The sequence below is a fragment of the Athene noctua genome, chromosome 3 (assembly GCF_965140245.1).
Source record: "Athene noctua chromosome 3, bAthNoc1.hap1.1, whole genome shotgun sequence".
NCBI classification, from domain to species: domain Eukaryota; kingdom Metazoa; phylum Chordata; class Aves; order Strigiformes; family Strigidae; genus Athene; species Athene noctua.
In genome coordinates this window covers 36,450,976-36,474,192 of record NC_134039.1, presented here as the reverse complement: position 1 = coordinate 36,474,192, position 23,217 = coordinate 36,450,976, and the positions used below count along the sequence as shown (strand labels likewise).

Sequence of the window (23,217 nt, the reverse complement as noted above, 5' to 3'; positions counted from 1 at the left end):
TGTAGACCAAAGTAAGTTCCCAAGTTCCATTTGTATCCCTCCTAAAGACATTCACAGATTTGTTAGTATCTTTAGCTGATTCAGTACATTTAGTGATTTAATCAATCTGTTTTAATTAAAACTTATTGTTATAGGAGGATCTTGTGGCTATTTTTAAAATCAAGAAAATTCCTTAGAAAGAACTCTTTAATTCCTTCATCATAAAAGGAGAGGAAAAATCTATATAGTCTGGTGGGCTGTTTTTCTACAGTTTACCAATCTGGTTTTGCATAGCATTAACAACAATGAATTTTCATACACGTAACACCAAATAACCCAAAAATGCTAAGATTTTTGTATGTGCATCTACCATATAAAAAGGTGTTAAGACTACAAACAGATTAAGACTATACTATTTTTGACTGGTTAGCTTTTAGTGCTGACAAGCTTGTGAGTGTTCACAAGCACACAAAGATTAGCCAAAGGAGTTCCCTACCACTCTGAAGAACATTTCCTTCACTGTAGAGTAAATGAAAGAGAAGGCCAACTGACATCTTTTTCATTTGAATAAAAAATGTGCGAAAGATGCAGGACATAGGATTAATAAGGAACAAAGTATACTTAGTGAAGATCTGATGAAGACTTGCATGTAGTCTACAACTAGTACACAGAAGTCAACAAGCCATGTTATGTAAAGGAACTGGATCATCAGTTGGGATTTGGCTACTTTATTTCACAGCTATGAACAGCAAGGACATTATTTTATACCCTTGATAAAGAGGAATCGTATTTATAGTACACTTGTGTTCTTAACACTACCTGAAATATTCCTAATTTGAGTTGATGATATTAACAGAACAGCAGAACACTGTTGTTACACATTACACAGACACGTAATAAAACCACACAATGCTAACTTGTATTAGATAGATGGGTAACTTTTTTTAAAAAAAATTTTGGGGTAAGCATTAGCATAGCTGACTTTTGCAAAATTGCTACAAGATTCCATCTTGTGAACTGTATTTTCTAGCATTGTTTTTGTTTCAACACTAACCACAAAACTCTATAAACAGTAAATCTTCATTAACAACTGAAGGATAAGTATTTCTTTGATAAAGAAAAGTAATTCTTTGCAGTTCAAAACTTAAAAAACATGAAGTAATTCCCCAAGTCTGACAATGCACACAGTATACACCTTACCTTGCTGTAAACTTCCATGAAGATGATTAACAAATGCAGCTAATATAGTGGCCACATTCATAACTTGTGAACATTGTGCAAGACCAAGCGTAAAAAGTTCATTCCAGCAGGCTTTTACTAATGATATGCTGTTATCCTGTCTATTAAAAAAATACAATAATTTTCACTTAATAAACCCAGCCATTTGCATTCACATAGTTTTTTTAATTTGAAGAACACTTCATAAAACAGTAATCTAATTCAACCATTGCAACAAGTAGCAAAATGAAGCCCCGCATCAAAAATATTTTTATCTGCTTGCTAAGATTAAAATTCCTGGTTTAGCATGACTTGTAAAAAAGTAATTTAATGATCTAAAGGGAGATAGATTTCTATGACAAAGGCAAGCTGAAGTTACAGTGAATGACAGCTGTCTAGGCATATTCCATGATGTTAGTTTTCTTAGGATTTACACTAACTTTTGAACAACATTTACATGCATAGACAGAAAATGTTTACATTGTTCCTGTATTGTGGATGTAGAATGGACTCAAAGGTCTGGTTTTTGGTGGGTTTTTTCTTTACTTGAAATCTGGCAGGTTGGTATAAGTTTTTAATTAAAAATACACGTGAACAGAACATGTGAGATCAAGTTCCTGAGCTTCCTGACTGCTACTTTCTGTATCCTGTTTGGAATAAGGTTTGAAATACAGACTTCAAAGTATAAACAGAAGTCATGAGGATTTCTTTGCTGTAAGAAGAGGTCCTTAAGTTTGTGTAGTCAATTTCTTTTTTTTTTTTTTCCAGTGCTGAAGCTTAAAATTAGGTATGTCAATCCATATTCAGGCACCAGTAACCTAACTTTCAGTATTGCCAAGCATCTCTAACTTGTAGAGCTTAACAAGAGCTCAATACCTTAAAAAGGAAATCCTACCAGTAAGGAGTCAAACTCGGGTACCATGTTTCACAGTTTGAGTCAGTAAATATAAATAATGGAAACTTAAAAGAAGTACAAGACCTATCAAAGAAGAAAAGCATATTAAAGCTAGATTTTCAACTACAAAAATACAATGGAATGGATTTTTGCAAGAATGTTGATGTAATCTTCAAGAACATTTCTGATTTTTTACTGCAATACTAATATGACAAATGACAGACTAATATAGACTTGTCTTCTACTGGAGTACAGAGAGTCTACCTAGGGCATTATTTTTTACTACACTCCAGTTCTTATTATGGTAGGCATGATACTGTACATGCAGCTTCTACACATATTTGTCACACCCCTATTCATCTCCTGTCAAAGGCACTATGCTGAGGAACAGTGAAAGCCAGGTGTACTGGCAACTCAGCTGATATGTGTGTACATAAATGTATCATCTAGAGCACCTTTACAGCTGACCAAATTTGGATCAGAACCAGCATCAAAAAACCTAAGAGGTTGTAACCAGCTTGATGAATGTTTCAGTAGGAATTTCTCTTGCCTACAAGATCCTCATGCAGGAAAATAAATAAAGCAATAATTTGGCATCATTACCTACATCAGTATGCTGAAGCCAACTATCTTGCCGTGACTAAGGAAAATATTGCCTGAGGGAACCACCTGGATATAATTATCTATCTTCCTTACAAGACCATTACAATGGGTTTGTTCTGGCTTGTCAGCTCCTCTCAATTACTAGTACCATGAATTTATCTTCATTTTAAAAGTGAAATGAGTCACCCTTCCAGAAGTCAAAATTATAGTACTATAGGGCTCAAACTAAAAAAAAAAAATCTGCATTAACTTCAAATAAATCTTCACTTGAACAAGAGTTAGTATTTTATGCTCTTCAACAGGAAAACTGTGTATTTACGTTAAATGGAGTTTAAATATATTGTTGCCCATGATCTTGACCGGGACTGTAAATGCTAGCACAGGTGAATATAAACACTATTAAGACAGCCTACTCCTCCATTTTTTTTATTCAAACAGAAAAATATATTGGGAAGTAACATATTAAAAAAATATGCTGATTTTCCATAAGCATTTTTTGTTTAATTTTTTTGGAGAGACAGGTCTTCTGTACAACATTTTATTTTTAAAACACAGTTCCCATTTGTTGTTATAACACTAATTTGCAGTGTCTCTTTGTTACAAAATCCTTTTAAAAATGTATAATGATATAATGTACTATGTTAATTTGCTACATATTTTTAAATTCTGCAGAGCAACATTTTCTACTAAAATAAAACACATTTACCTTATTTTTTACCCTTGCTATTGTTTAACTTTATAGAACTTCACTTTTTCCTTCTGCAAAACACAGGCTTCAATTACATACAGTACACTTTCTTTTCTTAAACAATGTAGAATTGCTTGGCTTAAAGATCTGAGTAAATGCAAATGGTAATCACAGGTCACCTTGCTTTTGACAGCCTTCCTGGAAAAGGGGTAAATCCCTTACTTCAAAAAATAATTCTCTTTGCTGCCACAGTCATACACTATTTTGATATTGAATTAAAAAAAAAAAACAACACTGTATATGCGGACAAACATGATTTATACTCCATCTGTGTCAAGCTGATACAGTATCTTTATTTGTTTGCCCTGTCTTCATAAAATTACTTCTGAAAACAACATAGATCACCTTTCCCCATGCTGCTGAGATGTTTTCTCATGATGATCAGCAATGGACTGCTATATTTAGCTTAAGAATTTTAAGTGATATGTTGAATCCTACTGGAAAAGCAGGATGTTATACAAATGGTAAAAAGGAATAATAAGAATTACTGTCTGGTTCCGGCAATAATTTGTTTTTGGAAAATCCCCTGAAATTAAACAACTTCATCCTGAGCACTTGTTGAATCTAGCTAACCCCTTTCTTCATGTAGGTTATTAAAGGCAAAAATTATGACTACTAATTCACCTATGACCATGGTAATATTTGCGAGTTCAGAAAGAAGCTTCTTTCTGGTGACTGCCTGATAAGCATCTTAGTTTGGGATTATATTAGCTATTAAAAAAATGAGAGTAAGTCCTATTTACTGAAAATTTATTAAAGAATTAGCAGTGGGCAGGCATTTAATTGTTATAAATCTACTACTTTTTCCTTCAAAACCCAACCAAAGGTACCTGAATTGGTCTGAGGTTGGAAGTAGTTTTGGTTCAGAAAACTATCTTCATGATGAAGATCTATAAAACAGTTTTAATAAGTAGATTTATATTTTTAAATGTCGTGAATGAGAGTGAAAATAAAAATTAAATAGTGTGTATTTACAACATTAATGAATAGAGTAACTGAACACTTACCCTAAAGCTTGAAAAGATGGAATGGAACGTGCCCAGTGCATGGACAAGAAAAGCAACCTCGAAGCAGACTCACAGATATAGTGAACGTTAAGATATTCAGGCATAGGAGAAGGCATGGTGAGCTGACAACCAAAAAATAAAACAGAAAAATAGAAGTGTAATTTTACTTTCTTCATAAAACGCATGGTAAGAAAAAAAAAAAAAAAAAAAATCAGCCTTAGAGTTTCTTTTAAGTGAGAATTGTAAATTTTTTTTTAGATAAACATGAGATAATCCTGAAATAAAATTGAATGACTGCCTTTTTCATTATTAGCCACACTGTTATATCCTGTAATAACTACAAAGCAACAAAGATGACAAACATTTTGAATCTTTATCTTAGATAAATATTTGTGTGGGTCACCTGCAGATTGGAAAATCCCAAATAAAACTCAACTTTTGAGACACTCAGTGAAAAGAAGTTTTAAAAGAATCATTGTAATTGGAATGAAGTTGCTTACATTTATATATAGATAAATAGAGAAGCATTATTACTTTCTAAATTTCCCCCCAGAGGAATGAAATAAGTGGTCTGAAAAATTAGAGAAACCTCCCCCACCCCAATTCCTGGGGAGAGGGTGTGTGTGTGTGAATTCTATGTCACAAAACATTTTTTTTGTACTTTTAATTAATATTTTACAAATAAATATATAAAAAATCTTTTGATGAGTACCTAATATACAGCTGTTCCCAAGTCCTACAAATATAACCAATATACATCAGAAAGGACAAGCTCTACCTTTCTCAACATAGATGAGTAAAATCAGTAGTGTTACCTGCATGTATGAAGAAAGTGGGATTTGACCCAAACCTGCTAAATGTAGTGCTGTAGTTTCATCTTCAGAAATTAACACTTCTTGATATAATGGTTTGGCTAACACTTTTTTTTTTTAAAAAAACCCTGACATTTGCATTAGAGAGATGTTTGAGTGATCAAAATCTGCTGATGAGAGGGTGTCATGGTTTAACCCCAGCTGACAACTAAGCACCACACAGCTCCTCACTCACTCCCCTCCAGCAGGAAGATGGGAGTGAATTGGAAGGGTAAAATTGAGAAAACTCATGGATTGAGATAAAAACAATTTAAATATAATGATTATGAAAAGGGAAATAAAAATTTAAAAATAACTGAAATAAAACCCAAGAAAGACAAGTGATGAAAACAGCTGCTCACCACCAACTGTCCGATGCCCAGCCAATTCCTGAGCAGCAGCTGCCCCGCCAACCTCCCCTCTAGTTTTATTGCTGAACATGAGATCATACAGTATGGACTATTCCTTTGGTCAGCTGGGGTCAGTTGTCCTGGCTGTGTCCCCTCCCAAATTTTTTCTGCACCCCCAGCCTCCTTGCTGGCGGGAAGGTGTGAGGAGCAGAAAAGGCCTTGACGCTCTGTGAGCACGGCTCAGCAAGAGCTAAAACTTCCCTGTATTATCAACACTGTTTCCAGCACAAAGCCCAAGCAGAGCCCCTTACCAGCTACTGTGAAGAAAAATAACTCTATCCCAGCAAAAAACAGCATGGAGGGACAAAGTTTAATACAATGCCTGGTACTGAAGTTTTCAGATGAGCAAGCTTTTTGATTTGTCCATAAATAGTAAGATGAAAAAAAAAAATAGAAGAATTTCTGCAGGCTCGTAAAATGAGCAATAAAGCCAGAAAATATATGGCTCACTAACAAAGAAACCATATCTTCCCTTAATGCTTAAAGTCAATTAATATCATACTAAAACATGGTATATACACAAAGGAGAAACTGACAAATACACTTAAGGGTCTCAAAATCCAGTTGCAGACTGCATCAGATCCACCTGATAACATGTGGAATGTGGATGCTGACTCTCTGCTTTGTATGATGCTTGTCTATGTAAATCCTTTTGCATGGATTACCTAGTATTTTTAAGATAAGCTATAAAATAAACAGTGCAGCTAAACCACTGAAGAGCGCTGTAATTTTCCCAAACAGTTTATCAGTGAACAGAAGCGGTGCATTCATCATAAATTAATGCCAATACCTGAACAAATAGTTACTCTTCAAAAAAATTCAAAATAAGATTTAATAATTTTTTATATTACTATGTTAAAATGGTAATAAATAGTGAACAGTAAAACGTATTAAGTACCCTGAATGCTACATGTGCATCACTGAGTAGTGGTCCCTCTATTTCAACGATATTCATGCTTGTTTCTCCACCAATCAGCTGTACACTGGCTTCAATACTTTCAGAGTTCTGGCATGCTGCACTCTCTCCTGGATTTAATGCTTTTGCAAGAGTATCAAATGCCCTGTAAGATCACAACAAACAAACAATTCATTTTAGACATTGTTTCAATTTAGGAGTAACCTGCACATGTCTGAAACCTGTATTTAGATGTCTGTGTCAAAGAACCAGATTTGGAAAATAAAGTCAGTAGCGTGCTTTTCCTAATACTCTACTGAACAAAATCCCTAAAAATTCCAAATTACAGTGGCTCTGAAACAAAAATTAGCAGCAGATCCTGTTCACACTAGTTGCCAAGAAATTCACAGTTTTGACATACTGATTGTGCTGCTGAATCACAGTTTGCCTTTCAAGATCTCTACAGTGATGTTTACTGAGAGTGCTGGCATGAGTGTGCTGAGGACATGATCAACAGAATGCTGTTAAAGCAACTTATATACCTGTATAAATTTTACAGATTTTTGCTGCTATGAAGCACAAACAGAATAAGCTTTGTTTTGTTTTTTTTTTTTTTAAGTAATGAGTTGTGGTTATGTTATTCAACTTAATTTGAAAACAGTTTTGTAATATGTAAGAGAAAGCACTCTCATGCTTTCAACACCATCCTCAGTACCCTTTGATGTGGGACAGTGACTCCAGTCATGTGCACAAATATTACAGAGGAGATGTCAGGACAGGCACAGATATATTATTCATTACTTTGCTGCCTGATAACAGATCTCTTCTGTTCATGAACACACCTGAGAACTACAACTGATACATCTTCAATCAAAAATATACAGACTTGATCACTGCCTACAGATGACATAACCCGAGAGCAGTATCATTTGTATACAGTGTTGCATGGGAAAATGTATTCACTGAGGTCTGAGAATTTCACAAAAGATGATTATTAGCTTGTATGTAGAGCTGATTCTCAATTTACAGAGACATGGTTATTACCACAGAATCTAAAATCACTGATTCAATGCCAAAATCTGGAGTAGGACTTTGCCACCTTCTCTTCCCCCACACTCCCTAGCCATCTAATTCATTAACATGCTAAAAAAATCTAAATGTTTACTGTGTTTGACATAACCATTTACAACTGAATAAAACATCACAATAGAAGAGTTGCTGACATTGTCTCAGGCTTGAGATGGTAAATAAACTAGTTTTAGGTCCTACACTAGACTGTATACCTTGATGTGTACACATGAGAGTGACTGAGGCATGCATGAGTGGACTACACAGATACACCTGGGATGTTTTATGCCTACGTTCCTTACACCGGAGACAGAAAGGGAATGAATTCATGGGTAAGCTCTAGAAGCTATATTACTGGACTCCTGTAAGGAGACTGGAGTTTCAGGTCCTGCGTTACTCACTCCTGGCAGCCTTAGGTAGAAAGGGCAAACCCAGCAACCCAGTGGCAGTTGCTTATTAGGAAAAAAAACCCAAACATCTCTGCAGGGCTCTGCATGTAGTAGGGACAGAAATGGAAGAGAGGAACCGGATCTCTCCTTTCCACAAAAGGTAAATGCCATATGCAACTGCCATGATCCTGTATTTATTCTAGTATAGGCTGAAGTGTCCTTTTTAATTAGCGTGTGCAGGTATGCTGGTTAACCATGCCTGCCCACGGATACTTTGTTTCCAACTTATTTGTGAAGAAATCTTATCCCTCCTATCTCAGAAACTGGCAATAGTAAGCCAGCAGAAGTCAGTAGAAGCTTTGCTTCCTCCTGGCTCAGCATTGCAGGTCGTTTTCATACATGAAGCCCCAACATGAGCAATGATTGCAAGGTAAAACACCAAGCAAAAGAGAATCTAGAATAAAGTTTGCCTGGAAGCTACAAAACCCAAGCCCACAAAGCAAAGGGGGAAAAAAGGTATAAACAACATTAAAATACATGGCATTGATATCCTTTGCTAGAAACAACTTTGGTTCTCTTTTTGTTGGGTTCAGTCACTAACAGGACTGCTAACTAAATTAGGACTGCTGCTAAACTGCGAAAAAATCAACATAGATAATGAAGTCATCAGAGGACAAGGCATATAACCTTACAATATAAAAGCAGCAGCACAAGCAGCAAAGTTGTACACTAAGTTTGTGTCAGCAAAAGTGAAAGCTTAACTACTGTAGCTGCAAGCAGTGGAATATAATAAAATACATGAAAAAAAGATGGATAAGACTTGCTTGCTGAAATCCCTTAACTCCTTTTCTTCCATAAACATCTGTGTCTGTTAGACCAAGCTGGCATAGGGCCCAGCAAAGAAATCAAAGATTCAGATAAAAATTTTAGTTTCTGCTTGGGTAACAACTTCCCTTTAACAGGAATATTTAACTTGATCCTCCCCACTGGAAATATGTTAGATAACCTACTGGACAAGAGTAGGCATTAAGCTGCATCAGAGCTCTTTCAAGCTCTCTGGATGAGAACTTGATGCCTTTTCATAGACAGATTTTTAAAACTGAATAGAAACCCAGAAGTTGGCAAAAGGAAGCATCTGAAAGTGCCAGAAAATAAAGAAATGAAAGACTGTATTTTTTCTGAACAGCCACAGTATTGAATAAAGTTTAACACCATGAACAGCAATACATTATATATGGCATATTCTTTACCTGGGAGGACACAGCAAAGGCCCAAATCAGTATCTACATAAAGTCACATTGACTTTCTAAGCAGCATATAAAGAAAGGAGCACAACAAATGCACTCCACTTGCAATTATGCAAAGTCGTAAAGACCATAGCGGAAATCCCATATTCAGTCAGCACAAACTGCTTCACTATATATTAATTTTTCCTTGATGGATTTACTCCACTTACACATTTTCAAAACAGTATGTACAATGCAGATGGTGTGTAAAGGAGTATTGCTGGGACAGCTGTCAGAAGCTTATGTGAGATGACAACCAAGGAAGAACACAACTGCGACTGACGGAACAACTGAGTACGTACTACACAGAGTATCTTACACATATGCTCACCAAAATGACTCAGTTAAAACCAGTGCTAGACACAAGTTTGTAAGATACTCAGTGAATATATTTGTATTGATGGTGAGAATTCTTTGACTTCTATCTAGAACGAAAATGCTTCTCTAGCTTTTAAGGCGATTAATAGTTACAGGCATTAAACTAGTTACACAGATGAGATCTGTAAGAAACATTTCCAAGGATGATACAATATACTAAGAGTATATACAGTACAAGACCTAACATACCTTTTGGTTGGCCTTGGTAAGATAAGAAAAACAGCTGTAATATTTACATTGAAATACATTTCAAGTACAAACAGCTAGAAGTATTTATTTCTCAAATGGAACTTCCTTATAATTTCATTTGGAAAAATCTCACAAGATTTATGTTGTACATGAGCTTAGGCTGTTATTACTATTATTTTTAATGCAGATAAATTTCCTACACTGTGATGACTTAATTAATGGTCTGTATTGGCAGAGACCTTTTCAAAAAGAATAGTATTTTTGAGTGTAACATTCCTTACCTTGTAACATCACTACTAGCTTGTTCTTCTTGCTGGAGTTCAGATAATGATGCATCTCCATTACTCAAATTCTCAATCATAGAAAGCTCTGTACTGCTTTGTGACATGTCTTTGCATTTACTGAGATTTGCTAATGAAGTTACAACATTTGCCAGTGTACTTAAATCTCCCTGACATGCTTCAACCTAAGGGAAAAGCACAGCTTTTAATTCTCCCATATTGGCAGCAGTTAACTTCAATAGAAGAATCTTACTTCTACAGAAATGAAGAATTGAGCATATGAAGAGACCTGTGAGAAAATTATTGTTTTCAGTAAATGAGTAATCATAATGCAGCAATTAGACACTGCACTGCTTCTAAAATACACAATATTTAAACATTTACAAGTCTTTCAGAAAGAATGCTACAGATGGTAAGCAAGTGCAGAAAGAGAATTTATCATCTCTACTCACTAGTCAGTCACCAGGACTACATGACTGCACTAGATTATATTTTTAGCATCTTTCTTCCTTTGTCGTGTAAATGAGTCAGTAGTAATAGTGTAGGAGAATGTTTGAAAAGAAGGAATGGATAAAAAGTCACCTTCAAAAGCGAGCAGAAAAAGAATTCTGCTGCAGTCTTTTTTGGTTTTTATGTCTTATGTCTCTGCAAGAGAACAAGGTGATTCAGTACTGACCAGCAACTCAGAAAGGCAGTAAGACATGTTTCCCACTATGTTCCACAAAAAAAAAAAGAATAAGGAAAGTGCATGATTACAGACAAGTAAGCTGCTGCTAACACCAGCATACTACACATCATTTAGCTTGTGCTGTCATACTCTACTGACACGAGTCAGAAAAGTGAAATCGAATTAACAACTTCTGATGGGGCCCTTTGCAGACAGAGCAAGGGAGGCAAAATGCATGAAAACAGTATGAGGTAATTTAATATCAGCTAGAAAAATACAAAAGCTTCCTACTGTGCATGTGTAGGGAAGTTACCATATGGCTTTAGTGGCTTGGTAAGTGTAACAAAACAGAAACAAAGGAACACCAGCTCAGAAATAAGATTGTTGCTAAGATAGCTCTTATAGCTTTGCAAAAAAAAAAAAAAAAAAAAAAAAAAAAAAAAGTGTGATTCAGGGGAAAAAAAACTAAGAATATTTATGAAATGCATCGTGATAATGCCATGTGGTTTCACAAACACCTCACTTAACTGGTACAAAAGAAGTATCCAAGCATCAGGATTGCCCAATACAAAGAAAAATAATGCAGCCCTTAAAGCTCTTAAAAAACATGGACAAAGGCATTTACTTTGTAGAGTTTTAGCATTTTTAATGTGCAACGCTAAAAGCATGCTTAAGAAGGCATCTGCAACACCGGCTGATGTTGTGAGGGAGTGTTTCAAAAATCAGTTTAACAAAACAGTAGTACAACAAAACAGAACACCCTTCCCTCCCTACATACAGCAATGAACTCTTAATGTATCAGTCATATCATCATATACCTTATCTGGAGTCATCAGCACAGTAGGCTCACTTTTTATTGCAGACTGATGAATGTTAACAAACATTCCTGATTCCAAGAGACCTGTTGATCTGACACAAAACAGCACACATTTTAATTTTAAAATTAATTTTTCCTGTTTCAGGAAACAGAGATAGCTGCTGCTGAGTAGAATTTACATACCTTGCTGTTTCATTGTCTGTTACAAAAGTTGGAGTTGCAGCTAATGGGCTACGAAGATCTTTCCGAATGTAGATTTTTTCTGTAGAAGCTGCACAGTTGGATGATTTTTCTCTTGACACTTCAATAGGTTTCCTCTCACACTGCACAGCTAACAAAACAATACGCAACTATTAAGTCACATGCCAAATTACAGACTAAGAAATAATCCTTTTTTTCCCCCCTCTATTTAATCTGCAATTTTAATAATTATTCTGAAAATAACTAAAAAAAAAAAAATTCCCATAACTAGTAAGCTAACAACTTGGTTAAAAAAACCCAAACACACTGATTTGATCTGTTCTTAATAAAATGATGTAGTAGTCAAAGTCTGGGACCAAACATACAGTACTAAATTTTTCAACTTACATTAAGGGAGAAATGCCTTATACCTTTTTTAAAATTTGATCTCTAAGTGGAGGCTTATGGCTTTTCTTTCTCTCAATTTCAATATCCCACAGTCTCAGTTCATTCATAACGGACTCATGGTACCCTTTTCCATGGATTGTGGGTCTGGATTGAACTCACATAACTCTATGCACTTGAAGCAGATTTTTTAATAGCTCAGTGAAACTGGGTGGAATGAATCTGGACTTTAGCCTACAGATGTACTGCCTTGCTTTAGACTGATTAGAGAACAGTAAAATGAAACTTACAGTATTATACCCTATGGGGAACTCTCTAGCCCTACTGAATGAAGCCAAAAGATACCAGTTTACAGTTTGCTGCCAGCTGAACTAGTGGGGAAAGATCCACTTCATTGCCCCAGCTTTTCCTTCCCTTTCTGAATTAATTTCCTCTGTGCTGGAAAAGTGTTACTGGTTTCTGCTGACAGAAGTAGGGTTGTAAGGAAGAGAATGTCCACAGAGGTTTGAGATGGTCAGCAAAAGAGCTGGACTGCAGAGAGCAGAGCACAAGACTAATATTGTGCATACAGCAACAGTGTGGCACTATTGGGGCTGAAGAACCTGTGTATTGCTTGATTTTCTGCCTATTTAGTATTCTGATATGGCTGGGGTATTGCAATATTACTACATCTAATGTGTGGAAATCTAAAAAGGAAATTGAAATCTGCAGGAATTAGTAAGGACTCTAGATCGCTATGGACGGATCCACTCTAGATCGCTATGGACGGATCTCTTATGAATCTCTGCAGAGCTTTGCCAAAACTGAACAGCAATTGCCAGTAATCTCAGCTGTAAAAAAAGTGACAAGGTAGAAGGATTCAAAACATTCAGTAGCTTAATTTATGCATAAAAAACCTGAACTGCATATATAAAAACCAACAATGGAGACATGCTTGACATTTGCCACCTAGGAATAACAATTCAATCACTTTTACCACGAGGTACTTAAGTTTGTCAAGCAATATGTATACCTGAAAACATTTCAGACTTCAGATACACCAAACCTGTACAACTCTTTAAAGAAAAAAGATAGAATGATTTAGAAACATAAAATCGAAATAACAATTTGTATTAACACAAAGCTTATCTTTTATAGCACAAACTTTAAACGTAAAGTAGTTTAGCTGGCAGCTACGTTAATCAGCCTTACAATCTTGTTTCATCCCAAACGCGATGCATCTCTGCAGTCTACAGTACTGACATCGATTCCGGTGGTGTTTGTTAATGACGCAGTCTTTTGTTCCTCTGCACAAATAAACTAAATTCTTCCGTATACTCCTTTTAAAGAATCCTTTGCATCCCTCACAAGTTACCGCTCCATAGTGACGCCCTAGTTACAGAACAACATAAATCATGACATTCACTTAACCTGTAATATTTTTTTTAGAGTTTGTATTTATTAAAAACAAAGTATATGCTATTTTACCCAGAAAAAGAACACTTTTTTCCCCCCCATAGGTTACAGATCTTAAAATATATCGTGGCTATAAATCAAACAAAAAAAGCAAACATATCATTTTTCTAGTTCAAAGCACTTAAACGACAGATTTTATAAATAGGCAGGTTTTTTATTAAATTCTTGCTGAATCTGTTGCCAGCAGTGTTAAAAAACCCTAAGAAAACACGTTAGTAAGAACATAGAAGGAAAGAGCTCTTAGTTATACATTCTTTAGCAATTTTTTAAAAATGTCTCTACAGTCAAGCCCTGTTATTGCTCATTACAAATTCAGCTGATGAAACTGTGTGCATTAAAACTAATGGAACCATGGAAAGCACAAACATGGAATTTGACAGCAGTAGGTAATCCCTTCAATGCTTACTTTCACCTTTCATTTTCTTAACAGGGTAACAGTACATCCTTAGTTCTTTCAGTGAAACCTCAAGGAGAGAGTAATTTACAATAGCTGAATCTTTTTTTCAAAAAAATGAGTTCTTCTGTGAATTTTCTAATATATAATACAAACATATAAAAATTTCTAGGACACACTACAGAAAAAAGTAAAGTTTCAAAACTATTTTTCAGAAGTAAATTGTTTGTAAAATACAAGTATTACTAAAAAGTACTGGTTTTGATTAAGGCATGTTTGGCAATTCCAACAATTTTAAATTCTATGATCCTGAAGAAAAAAAAAATCTAAACCCAAAGATCACTGACAAACACTCAAAACACATACTTTGGAGGCACTAAGGCTGCTCTTTGCACTAAGTAGGGCACATTACAGAAACAAATCTCAAATATGAACTAATTTAAGAGAAAATACATTTTTAGATTCTTTCCTCACTTGTCACAAATTTTTTTTTAGATACATCAATCTCATCTGCCTGAAGTTTCTAGAAATTCTGATTGATTTTAAAATGTGAAATTTATAAAGCATCATGTATGTTAAAAGATTATTACCAAGTGAAACATTTTAACAGCAGCTGGATTATGAATACGTAATACACATCCTGCAAAGCGAAGGGGCTGATTCTTCACCTGCTCTTTAATGTAGCTTCTTGGACTCCAGATTGGAGGGGTCTGCAAAGCAGTTTGCATGACACTGCTTGTCATACAGGATGCTCCCCAGAACCTGCAGCTGCTTGGGGAAATGTAGCACTCTCTCCAAATTCACTACCACTGCTGGACATCTCCGGGCCAGGACAAGAGGAATAGCTCCCAGGATCTAAAGCCTCTTAAGGTATGCTCCAGCCCTCCGGAGCCAGAGGAGTCTTGCCAATTGGAGCAGACGAACCAGATCTTTGCCTTATGTTTGAAAGAAATTTCCTTTGAGATGTGTGAGGTCTGACATGTATTTAGAGCTCTAGGAACTATATTTTTAATGCTAAATTTTGCTGCAGTAGAAAACTTCTAGTTAGTTTTGTTTTCTAGGAAGCTTGCTCCCCATCTTACTACTTTTCATGATGACATCCTAACATTAACTACTTTTTCCTCCTAGCCCCCCATTTTTATACACTTTATTCCCATTACTTTCCAAAAGGAGCATTTAACTGCAGCTGTTGTATTTTGATATTACTGGAGGTCTATCATAGAGACTTCACCAACAAACCATAAAAATCTTCTAATGGAGCAATCATTTCGTTACTTAGACTAATTTTAGCTAAGTAAAGAGTAAAGTTAAATGTCTCATCTCTCTTATGTTCCATTATCTTCTGTAACAAAGAACGTGCAAAGAAAAAAGAAGCTTTCAGCTAAACCACGATGAGGAACAGCCCTTGTAGTTCTCTCTCCTCTTTATTTTTTAAATAAATAAAATATACTACAATTTTAAATAAATAAAAATAAAATTAAATTAAAATTAAAAATCAAATAAAGAAATAATTCCAACTCTGGCAGATCTGGAACACCTGATGGCAGGCACACATACAAAGGAAACGTGCAAGACAAAGTTCTCCAGTGCACTGCTCCCATTACATTTCTTCCTGGTCTCTTAATATCATTACAAAAAATTTAGTGCGTGAAACATTGTTCTTTTCTTAACTTAGCAATATATTAATATACCATTTTTGAGTTTATTTTTTACTAGAATTATAAGGCATTTTTGCAATTTTAATAGTGTTCTTCAAATACCAAACTGTTCTGCATAAATCTTGTATTAGCATTTTTCTCATATACTTGCAAAGTATTCCTTGTCTACTGGTTTCATACTTAAAATAATGAACATATTTCTCATATTTTAAGAGAACCTGTCAACCATAACAAAGTTTACCACATGACCTTATTTTAAGGAAGAAAAAACTCACAACACTGTTGCTTAAGTAATTTTATCGGCCAAATTTTTATGACAACAAATAAAATGCGTGTTTTGCCAATTATCAGGCCTAGCATAAAGGACACAACCAGTATAAAGATAAACCAATAACCAAATTGTATTTGATACAAAAGGGTCAGTACATGGGTGAGCGGTAGAGGTACAAACAAGTCAGTCAGATTATACATAATTGACATCAATCCCAATAACCCCAACAATGACACCACACAACCAACAATGGGTGGAATAAATGGTGACATGCAGTCTCCCATAGAAGGGACAGGAGACAACCGAGTCAACAAGCCAAACACATAAGACCAAGGAAGCCACATACTGAATCTCTACACAGCCCACGTTTACAAAAGCCAGACCTGACTGGAGCCCAGTCCCAGGGAGGCAGGAGGCCCTTCCCCAACAGGGAACTCTGCACAGGGCATCCACCTCACAGACAGACACTGCCCCTGCCTGCAAGTGGTCCCAGCTTTTATCCCTCAGTGGGACACTGACCTTTGTTTACTCAATGCAGACACCTGGGGCTCCTTTACCCAATGGCTCTCCCTGCAAGGCCGGCACCACCCTGTAGGGAAGCCTAAAGGCAAACTCACCCCCCCTTTGTGAAGGGTTGTGGGAATCACCCATATGTCAACCTTAATTTGGGGCTTGGGGTTGAAACCCCAACATTTCAATGCATCAGTCTAAGAAAAAAAGGCAAAAATTATGTGGTAGAAAACATTAATTTTATGATGCAAAACAATCAATCCCAACCATGAATACCAGAATACCATTTAGTGTTATTCTCCACTTAAGGAGTAGTGTATCCTTTCTGTTTGTGCATGAGTATATATAAAGATACATATATGCATGCGAACTGTTATATAGCTTCAGAAGAATTTTAAACTGCTTTTATGAAATTGCACCACTTAAAAGAAAAAAAGAAGAAAGAAAAAATAAATACCTGATGCCTTGTCTCCACATACAACACACAGATCAAACACTTTATTTAGGCCCTGTTCACTGGAGGAGTTGTCTGTTAAAATCTGGAAAAAAGTGTGAAAGAATTTAATTTTTCTTACCATCAAGAAAGATTAAAATGTATCTCATGCCTGTGTTTTTTCTCTAAGATACGGGACCCATTCTACAAAGTATAAGGTTTTCTTGACTAAAAATTACAGTCTTCATAGACAGAAAGGAGCTACCTGCCATGCCAGTGTGTTCCTTGGCAAGATGGAACAAATGTTTTACTTGCAATACTTCTGAAAAGAACTCAACATTTCATTGAACAGACTGCTGTTTTAAAAAATATTCAGCATTTGCATACTCTTACCTTTTGTTCAATTTTGTATTTATATCCTAATGACTTGTTCATATTACCAAAGAGACTGGAGCATTAAACAGATGGAACAGAAAAATCCCTTGTAAAGGCTACTACATCTATATTCAGGTTTATTAACTCCTTTTTTAAACGATACACATAAATGGTGGATCAACAGAAAATGTATTCTGGACACTACCATTAATTATCAAGTGGTATATAGTTTGTCTTTCAGTAACACTTCGTCATTATCACAGTATTCTTGTCTCATCTCATTAACCTCTGAAAGCTGTAAAGCTTCATTAAGCACATAATACTAGAACCCCAGCACTATAGGGTAGGCACTATAGCCTTTCATTTGATCTTTAAAAACTATCTCACTGTGCCATAAATAAAGCACAGCAAAAAAACAATTTAAAAAAAGAACACACACATCACAAGTAACAACCAAGCTTGAAAATTATGTAAGGCAGAAAAGAAAAAAATTCTTCCCATTAAAAAGATTATACTTTAGAAGTTTTAAAGAGTTTCTAACTTTTACTGTGTCTTAATGGGAAGTCAGACTCATTCTTGCTTCGCATATTCAAAACAGGACCTCTGATAAAAAGAGAACTTACCAAAAGTACCCTATCTTCTATAGAGAAAATTAAGAAATCACTTTTTTTAGAAGGTTCAGAAGATAGTATAGACGATATATATGGGCATGTTTAGCAAGAATACTTCTTTCTCGTTAGCCTTTGTTAACAATACTGTCTCAGAGATTCATCTATTTTCTTTTAATAAAAAATCATATTGATGAGTTAGAAGAATATTAACCTTTCATTCCTTCCTAATTTCCATTATTAACATTATGTATTTTCATGATATTATATAAAATATATATAAACAATTTCTAAGTCCTTCCATAATGAAACTGAAATGGGAAGTTCCACATAAGGAAGGACTAAGAATTGGGCCCATGAAGAGATAAAAATCCCAGACTCTGAGGACTGACCTTGAACATGAGGAATAAAAATTTATTATTAAGATGAAGAAGAGCCACTGAAGGTAAAATAGATGATGGGAGAAAGGGCTTTGCCAAATGAGTCAATGTAAAGATAAGATGCAATAAAAGAGAGGGTTTTTTGTAGAGTAAATGAATGGGCATTTCAAGTGGAGGCTACAGAAGAACAAAAAAAGTGACATTGCAGATGAAAAGATCATTTAGGGGAGAAAATATGAAAGATCCCAAAAAGGATGCAGTTGAACAATAAATGAATGGTACTCTGTATTTCATGAGATTTAAGTGGAAAAAAGAAATCTCCAATCATACATATTAGCTGACAATAGAACAATCTAACTGAAGTGACAGAATACTCTGTTGCCTCTCAGACTAATCTATTTTGCCTGAACTGTGACAATCAGAACTAGAGCTTTCAATGTTTTGTTCAGACTTCCTATATTCCTGAATTTTGCCTTTTAAAACAGTGTGTCACAGCTCTCATCTCATGTCTTTGAAAATAATTTTTTATATGGATTACTTCCAATCATATCCCACTAGTTTCTACTTTTGTTGAAGTTTACCTAAAATACATAGTGTATAACACCACTAAACATGCTTAAATGCCTCTCAATAGGATTGGCTTTTGTTATGGCTCCCCTATTCATAGCAATCAAATTTTCTGGAGCAAGGACCCTGGATGTCCATTTGCAAAGACTTGTGAGTTTCAAAAAAAATGTGTAATACAGAGATATGCTTCAAGCTTACACAACATCTGAGTAGTGAGTCGGAGTAGTGGTTTGGCTCCCAGCAGAGCACAAACTAAAACTATCAGGAGTTTCAGCTGAAAAGACATTACATGGAAAGAGGATATAATAATGATTTATAAAAACATTAGGATCCTTTGTAGCTGTTTCTTATAGTACAAGAGACACCTAATTAAATACTTCTCTCAGAAGATCAAATAAACTAAAGTATTCTTTGCACAACATACAGTTATACTATAGGATATTATACAGACCAAAGCATATATGGTCTATATAAACAAGAAAAAACGTTATTAAACTTCAACGGCAGCTATCAGATATGATTGTCTTACTACAATCTCCAAATCAGGAGGTTGCTCTAAGTCATCTCCTAATGGAAGTGAAAGGATATGAGAATACTGATATATTGAGAATATAATATAATACTGAGAATATGATATTCTCATAAGAATCATTATTTACTTGTCCAGTTTTTAATATTTTTCCTTAAGCAACTGTTGCTGGTCATCGTTTAAGTGTAAGATATTAGACTAAATAGACTGTAGCTATCCTAATGTGCTGGCCTACCACACTGATGTACTTTAACAGCAGCATAAATGTACATGGGTAAACAATATCCAATAACTACACTTTAGCTGAAGTGCACTAATCTCCTACTTCATGCTGAAGGAGCTTACATCTCCCAAGTCTTCTGTGCATGTTCTTCACATCAGTGCCATTCCATTCTTGCCAGGTGAGGATATGTGGCAGAAAGCTTCAAAGTTGGAGGGTGTGAACTAAGGAAGTGGCACATACAATGTGCCTGAGAGTAAGGTGCACTGGGGACCAGTTTAGGGAGACAAAACCCTGACTAGTTACAATCTTGCATTAGTAAATCCAAAATCTTTACTGTTATTTCCCCATCTCCACTGAATAATGGACTTCTATCCTAAACAGTCTCTCTGAGAAACTACCTTGGAGTACAGTTCACACAGCTGAACAGTAGTTACAACAGCGTACAAAAAGGAAAACAAGCAGAAGGAAATGTTAAGCGATAAAGACAATGGAGAAGAGAGCATGTTTTTCAAAAATACGTGAAAACAGGTGGAGAGTCAATGAAGCAGAAATAAAGGACTGTTGGTATGGCAGGAGCTGGAAATTACAATAAAAATAACAGTATTCTTTCTAATGTCATGAGCCAGGGTATATATTTTAAAAGCAATAAATTTACCAAAAAAAAAAAAAAAAAAAAAAAGCTTTCTTCATAATTTCTATGTATCCATGCTGAGTCCTAGTGCAAGGACAAGTATACCATTTAAAAAAAATTACTCAAAAAAGGAGAACCCAGACAGACATATTTGGAAATAAAACAACTCTTCTTATCCCATTTGAACCAAAATTATGAAATAAAGTGGATTATCTACCTGGATGTGTTGTGCAGATATATCAGGGGATGCAAAAAACAGTTGGTTGACACCTGCAGCATCTGGAGTTGCTAGGATAACTTTTCCTGGAGTGGAATCTTGTCTGGCAAGGATGACCTTGCTTGGGGTAGAGCCATCATGATTTGTTAAGATGAACTGCTTGCCTGCTGAGCTCTGATCAAGTGCTGTAACAATCTGAATCTTCTGGCCCGTCTGCTGATCTGTGACAATCTAATAATACATTTATCTCAAATTGTTATGGTAATTTAAAGTTCACCTTTGGGGCCCAATCTGGGCACTTGAAGAAAACGGGAATTTTGCCTTTGACATCTGCGAAGCAGGATCGTCTTCCCCTCTGTCACACAAGAATTAAGTAAACTCAGGCAAAACCTTGGATTTTCACCATATTTGAAACACATTTCAATCGAGGGTGTTTGAAGTCAAAACCTGAGTTCATACTCAAGTTTTACAATTGGCCCATGCTTTTACAACACTACTGAAACCATTGACAGTTCTAGCATCCAGAATTTGAGGTATGTCTGTAGCTCAGCCCTGGGACTCATCAGGTTATAAGAAATCTTAACTCTTGAATTAACTGCATACCATATGAAGTGATTAGCACCTCTTGTGTTTGGCTGTTTATTCTTAAAAACACAGATGTAGACTTCCAAGTGAAAAAGCATTAAACAGCAAGAAAAGCAATGATCTTGTTGTATCTCTCTATATATATTTTAAGCTTCATTTTTTCAATGGGCTTTTTCTTTTTACTTATATATTCCTACATAAAATAAACAAATCAGAATCTCTCTCCCTGACATTTTTTTAAAAATTTTTGTAAAGGAAAAACTTATTTTCATTTCACAATCAAGATCAGACCTACAGACTCTTTTTTCTATTTTAATACTATTATAATCCTCAGAGAAAATAATCAAGATTCCATATATCTTCCATTATCTCACTTTTAGTCACTTCCTGCGTTTCTTCATCAAAATGCCTATATGGAAAACTGCCTGGTTTATTCTGGAGACTAAGGAGAATCATCCTACAAAGACATATGACCAATCATTTAGGTCCATCTATCTACCCCTAACATTTATATGGTCCTTATTACTGATGAAATTATTTATTTCATGGTCTAACCCTTATCATAACTAGTTTCATGTAATTAGGGCAGCCATAATTTTATTTTCTATGTGGAAAACAAGAGCACAAAGAAACAGAATGAAGCACAATTTCATACAAGTCTTTATCAACTTTGTAATTGCACCTTCACAACTTTAAATGCTCAATATATTTGTTACAAAACGTGTATAGCTTGTTTTAAAAAGATAAGCAGTGAGAGATATAAATTATTGAGTATCTAATTTCAGCAGTTATAAATCAATACTGCCACTTTCAAATATCCAGAAATTGTAAGTTTCAAAATATACAAAAGGAATGTGTTTCCTTTAGGTGGTCTTTTGCTATTAACATTTAAATAGATCAAATTTCAATTTTTTTCTCTGCAAAACACAATTAAAAGATTATTTAAGAAGTCCAGGTAAGATGCTAAAATTCCAGACACTAAAGATAGAAGAAAAGAATGTAAATCATCAGATTTGGGGTGTAGGGTGGGAAGACAATGCGAAACCCCCATAGTTATCAACATGATTGATACAGGATTTTCCATTCACTTTTCTCAGATATCCACATGTCCAGGACCGCAAATGCCTACAGCAGTCCCTTATTTCTCCTTTCAATTCCTTTATGCTGGTTCTATATTCTTTAGAAGGCAAACTTCCTTGCCCTTTTAATTCCCTTCTTTGCTTAACTTTCTCCTTCCATTCAGAATTCTTCATTTACAATCTTTATTTCTCCTGTGTCATTTCTGGCTATTTTCAAAGTAGCTGATGTTCCCTTCCCCTTCTCTCCAAACACATCTACTTTTCTGAGATTAGGAGAAATCCAATGTATGTTATCCTCAACAGGATGCACACACGTACAAAAGCCAAACACAGAATGTTGTGTCATCTCATGAATTTCCAGATCTGCTCTTGAAAGACACTCTTCTCTGAATCTACCTCCCCATCAAAACTTAAAATGTAACTATGTGTACCTAAAAAAAGGCATACACTTGATCCAGTTAGGTTTATACAAAGTACAGTATAAAACTAACTCAAAACCCAGCATGTCCCTAACAGTGAAGATACAAATTTGAACTGAAGTTGAAATTCTGGTTTGGATATAAATGCTAAATGATGATTTTTTCTATTGTAGTCCAGCTCCATAATTTTAAAAAGGTAGGACAGTAGGAAGAACCATTGCTACTTCACACAATTCACCTATTTAAAAAATAGTATCCCAATTCTTCAATTCTAGGAGGATGCCCATGTAGTTTTCACTACATGATATAGTAGGTACAGTGTTACATTGATATCTGTACAAAGCTATGCAATCTGCACAACTGGTTTCTGCAGCTGCCAAGCATTTGACAGCTGACAAAGGCATAAGAGAAAGTAGTTTAAACAATTAAGCACAGTCTGTCTGTAGCTGACCTCTTATGGCCATATACCTGCAAAAACTCCACCTAACTTGCAATGGGACTCTGAAAAGTGGAGCGGTTCACCAAAGTATAACAACTTCCAGTACCTAAATGTTGAGATAAGAGAAAAAAATAATCAGAGGAAAAAAGAAAATCACTTATCTTCTCAAGGGAATCCA

At 35.3% G+C, this 23,217-nt stretch overlaps 1 protein-coding gene across 3 annotated transcripts in view; it reads right to left on the bottom strand.

The window, feature by feature from the left end:
• Positions 1-23,217, bottom strand: part of NR2C1 (nuclear receptor subfamily 2 group C member 1) — a 56,594-nt gene that overhangs the window by 6,372 nt on the left and 27,005 nt on the right. For 2 of the 3 annotated variants that reach the window (XM_074902731.1, XM_074902730.1), the window contains 9 exons: positions 20,518-20,748; positions 17,012-17,093; positions 13,458-13,637; positions 11,865-12,012; positions 11,683-11,773; positions 10,198-10,382; positions 6,610-6,772; positions 4,451-4,572; positions 1,180-1,319 (listed from right to left, as the gene is read on the bottom strand). In XM_074902731.1, the coding sequence (XP_074758832.1) occupies positions 1,180-1,319; positions 4,451-4,572; positions 6,610-6,772; positions 10,198-10,382; positions 11,683-11,773; positions 11,865-12,012; positions 13,458-13,637; positions 17,012-17,093; positions 20,518-20,748 (1,342 nt within the window). The remainder of the gene's footprint in view (positions 1-1,179; positions 1,320-4,450; positions 4,573-6,609; positions 6,773-10,197; positions 10,383-11,682; positions 11,774-11,864; positions 12,013-13,457; positions 13,638-17,011; positions 17,094-20,517; positions 20,749-23,217) is intronic. The other variant, XM_074902733.1, reaches the window with a different exon arrangement.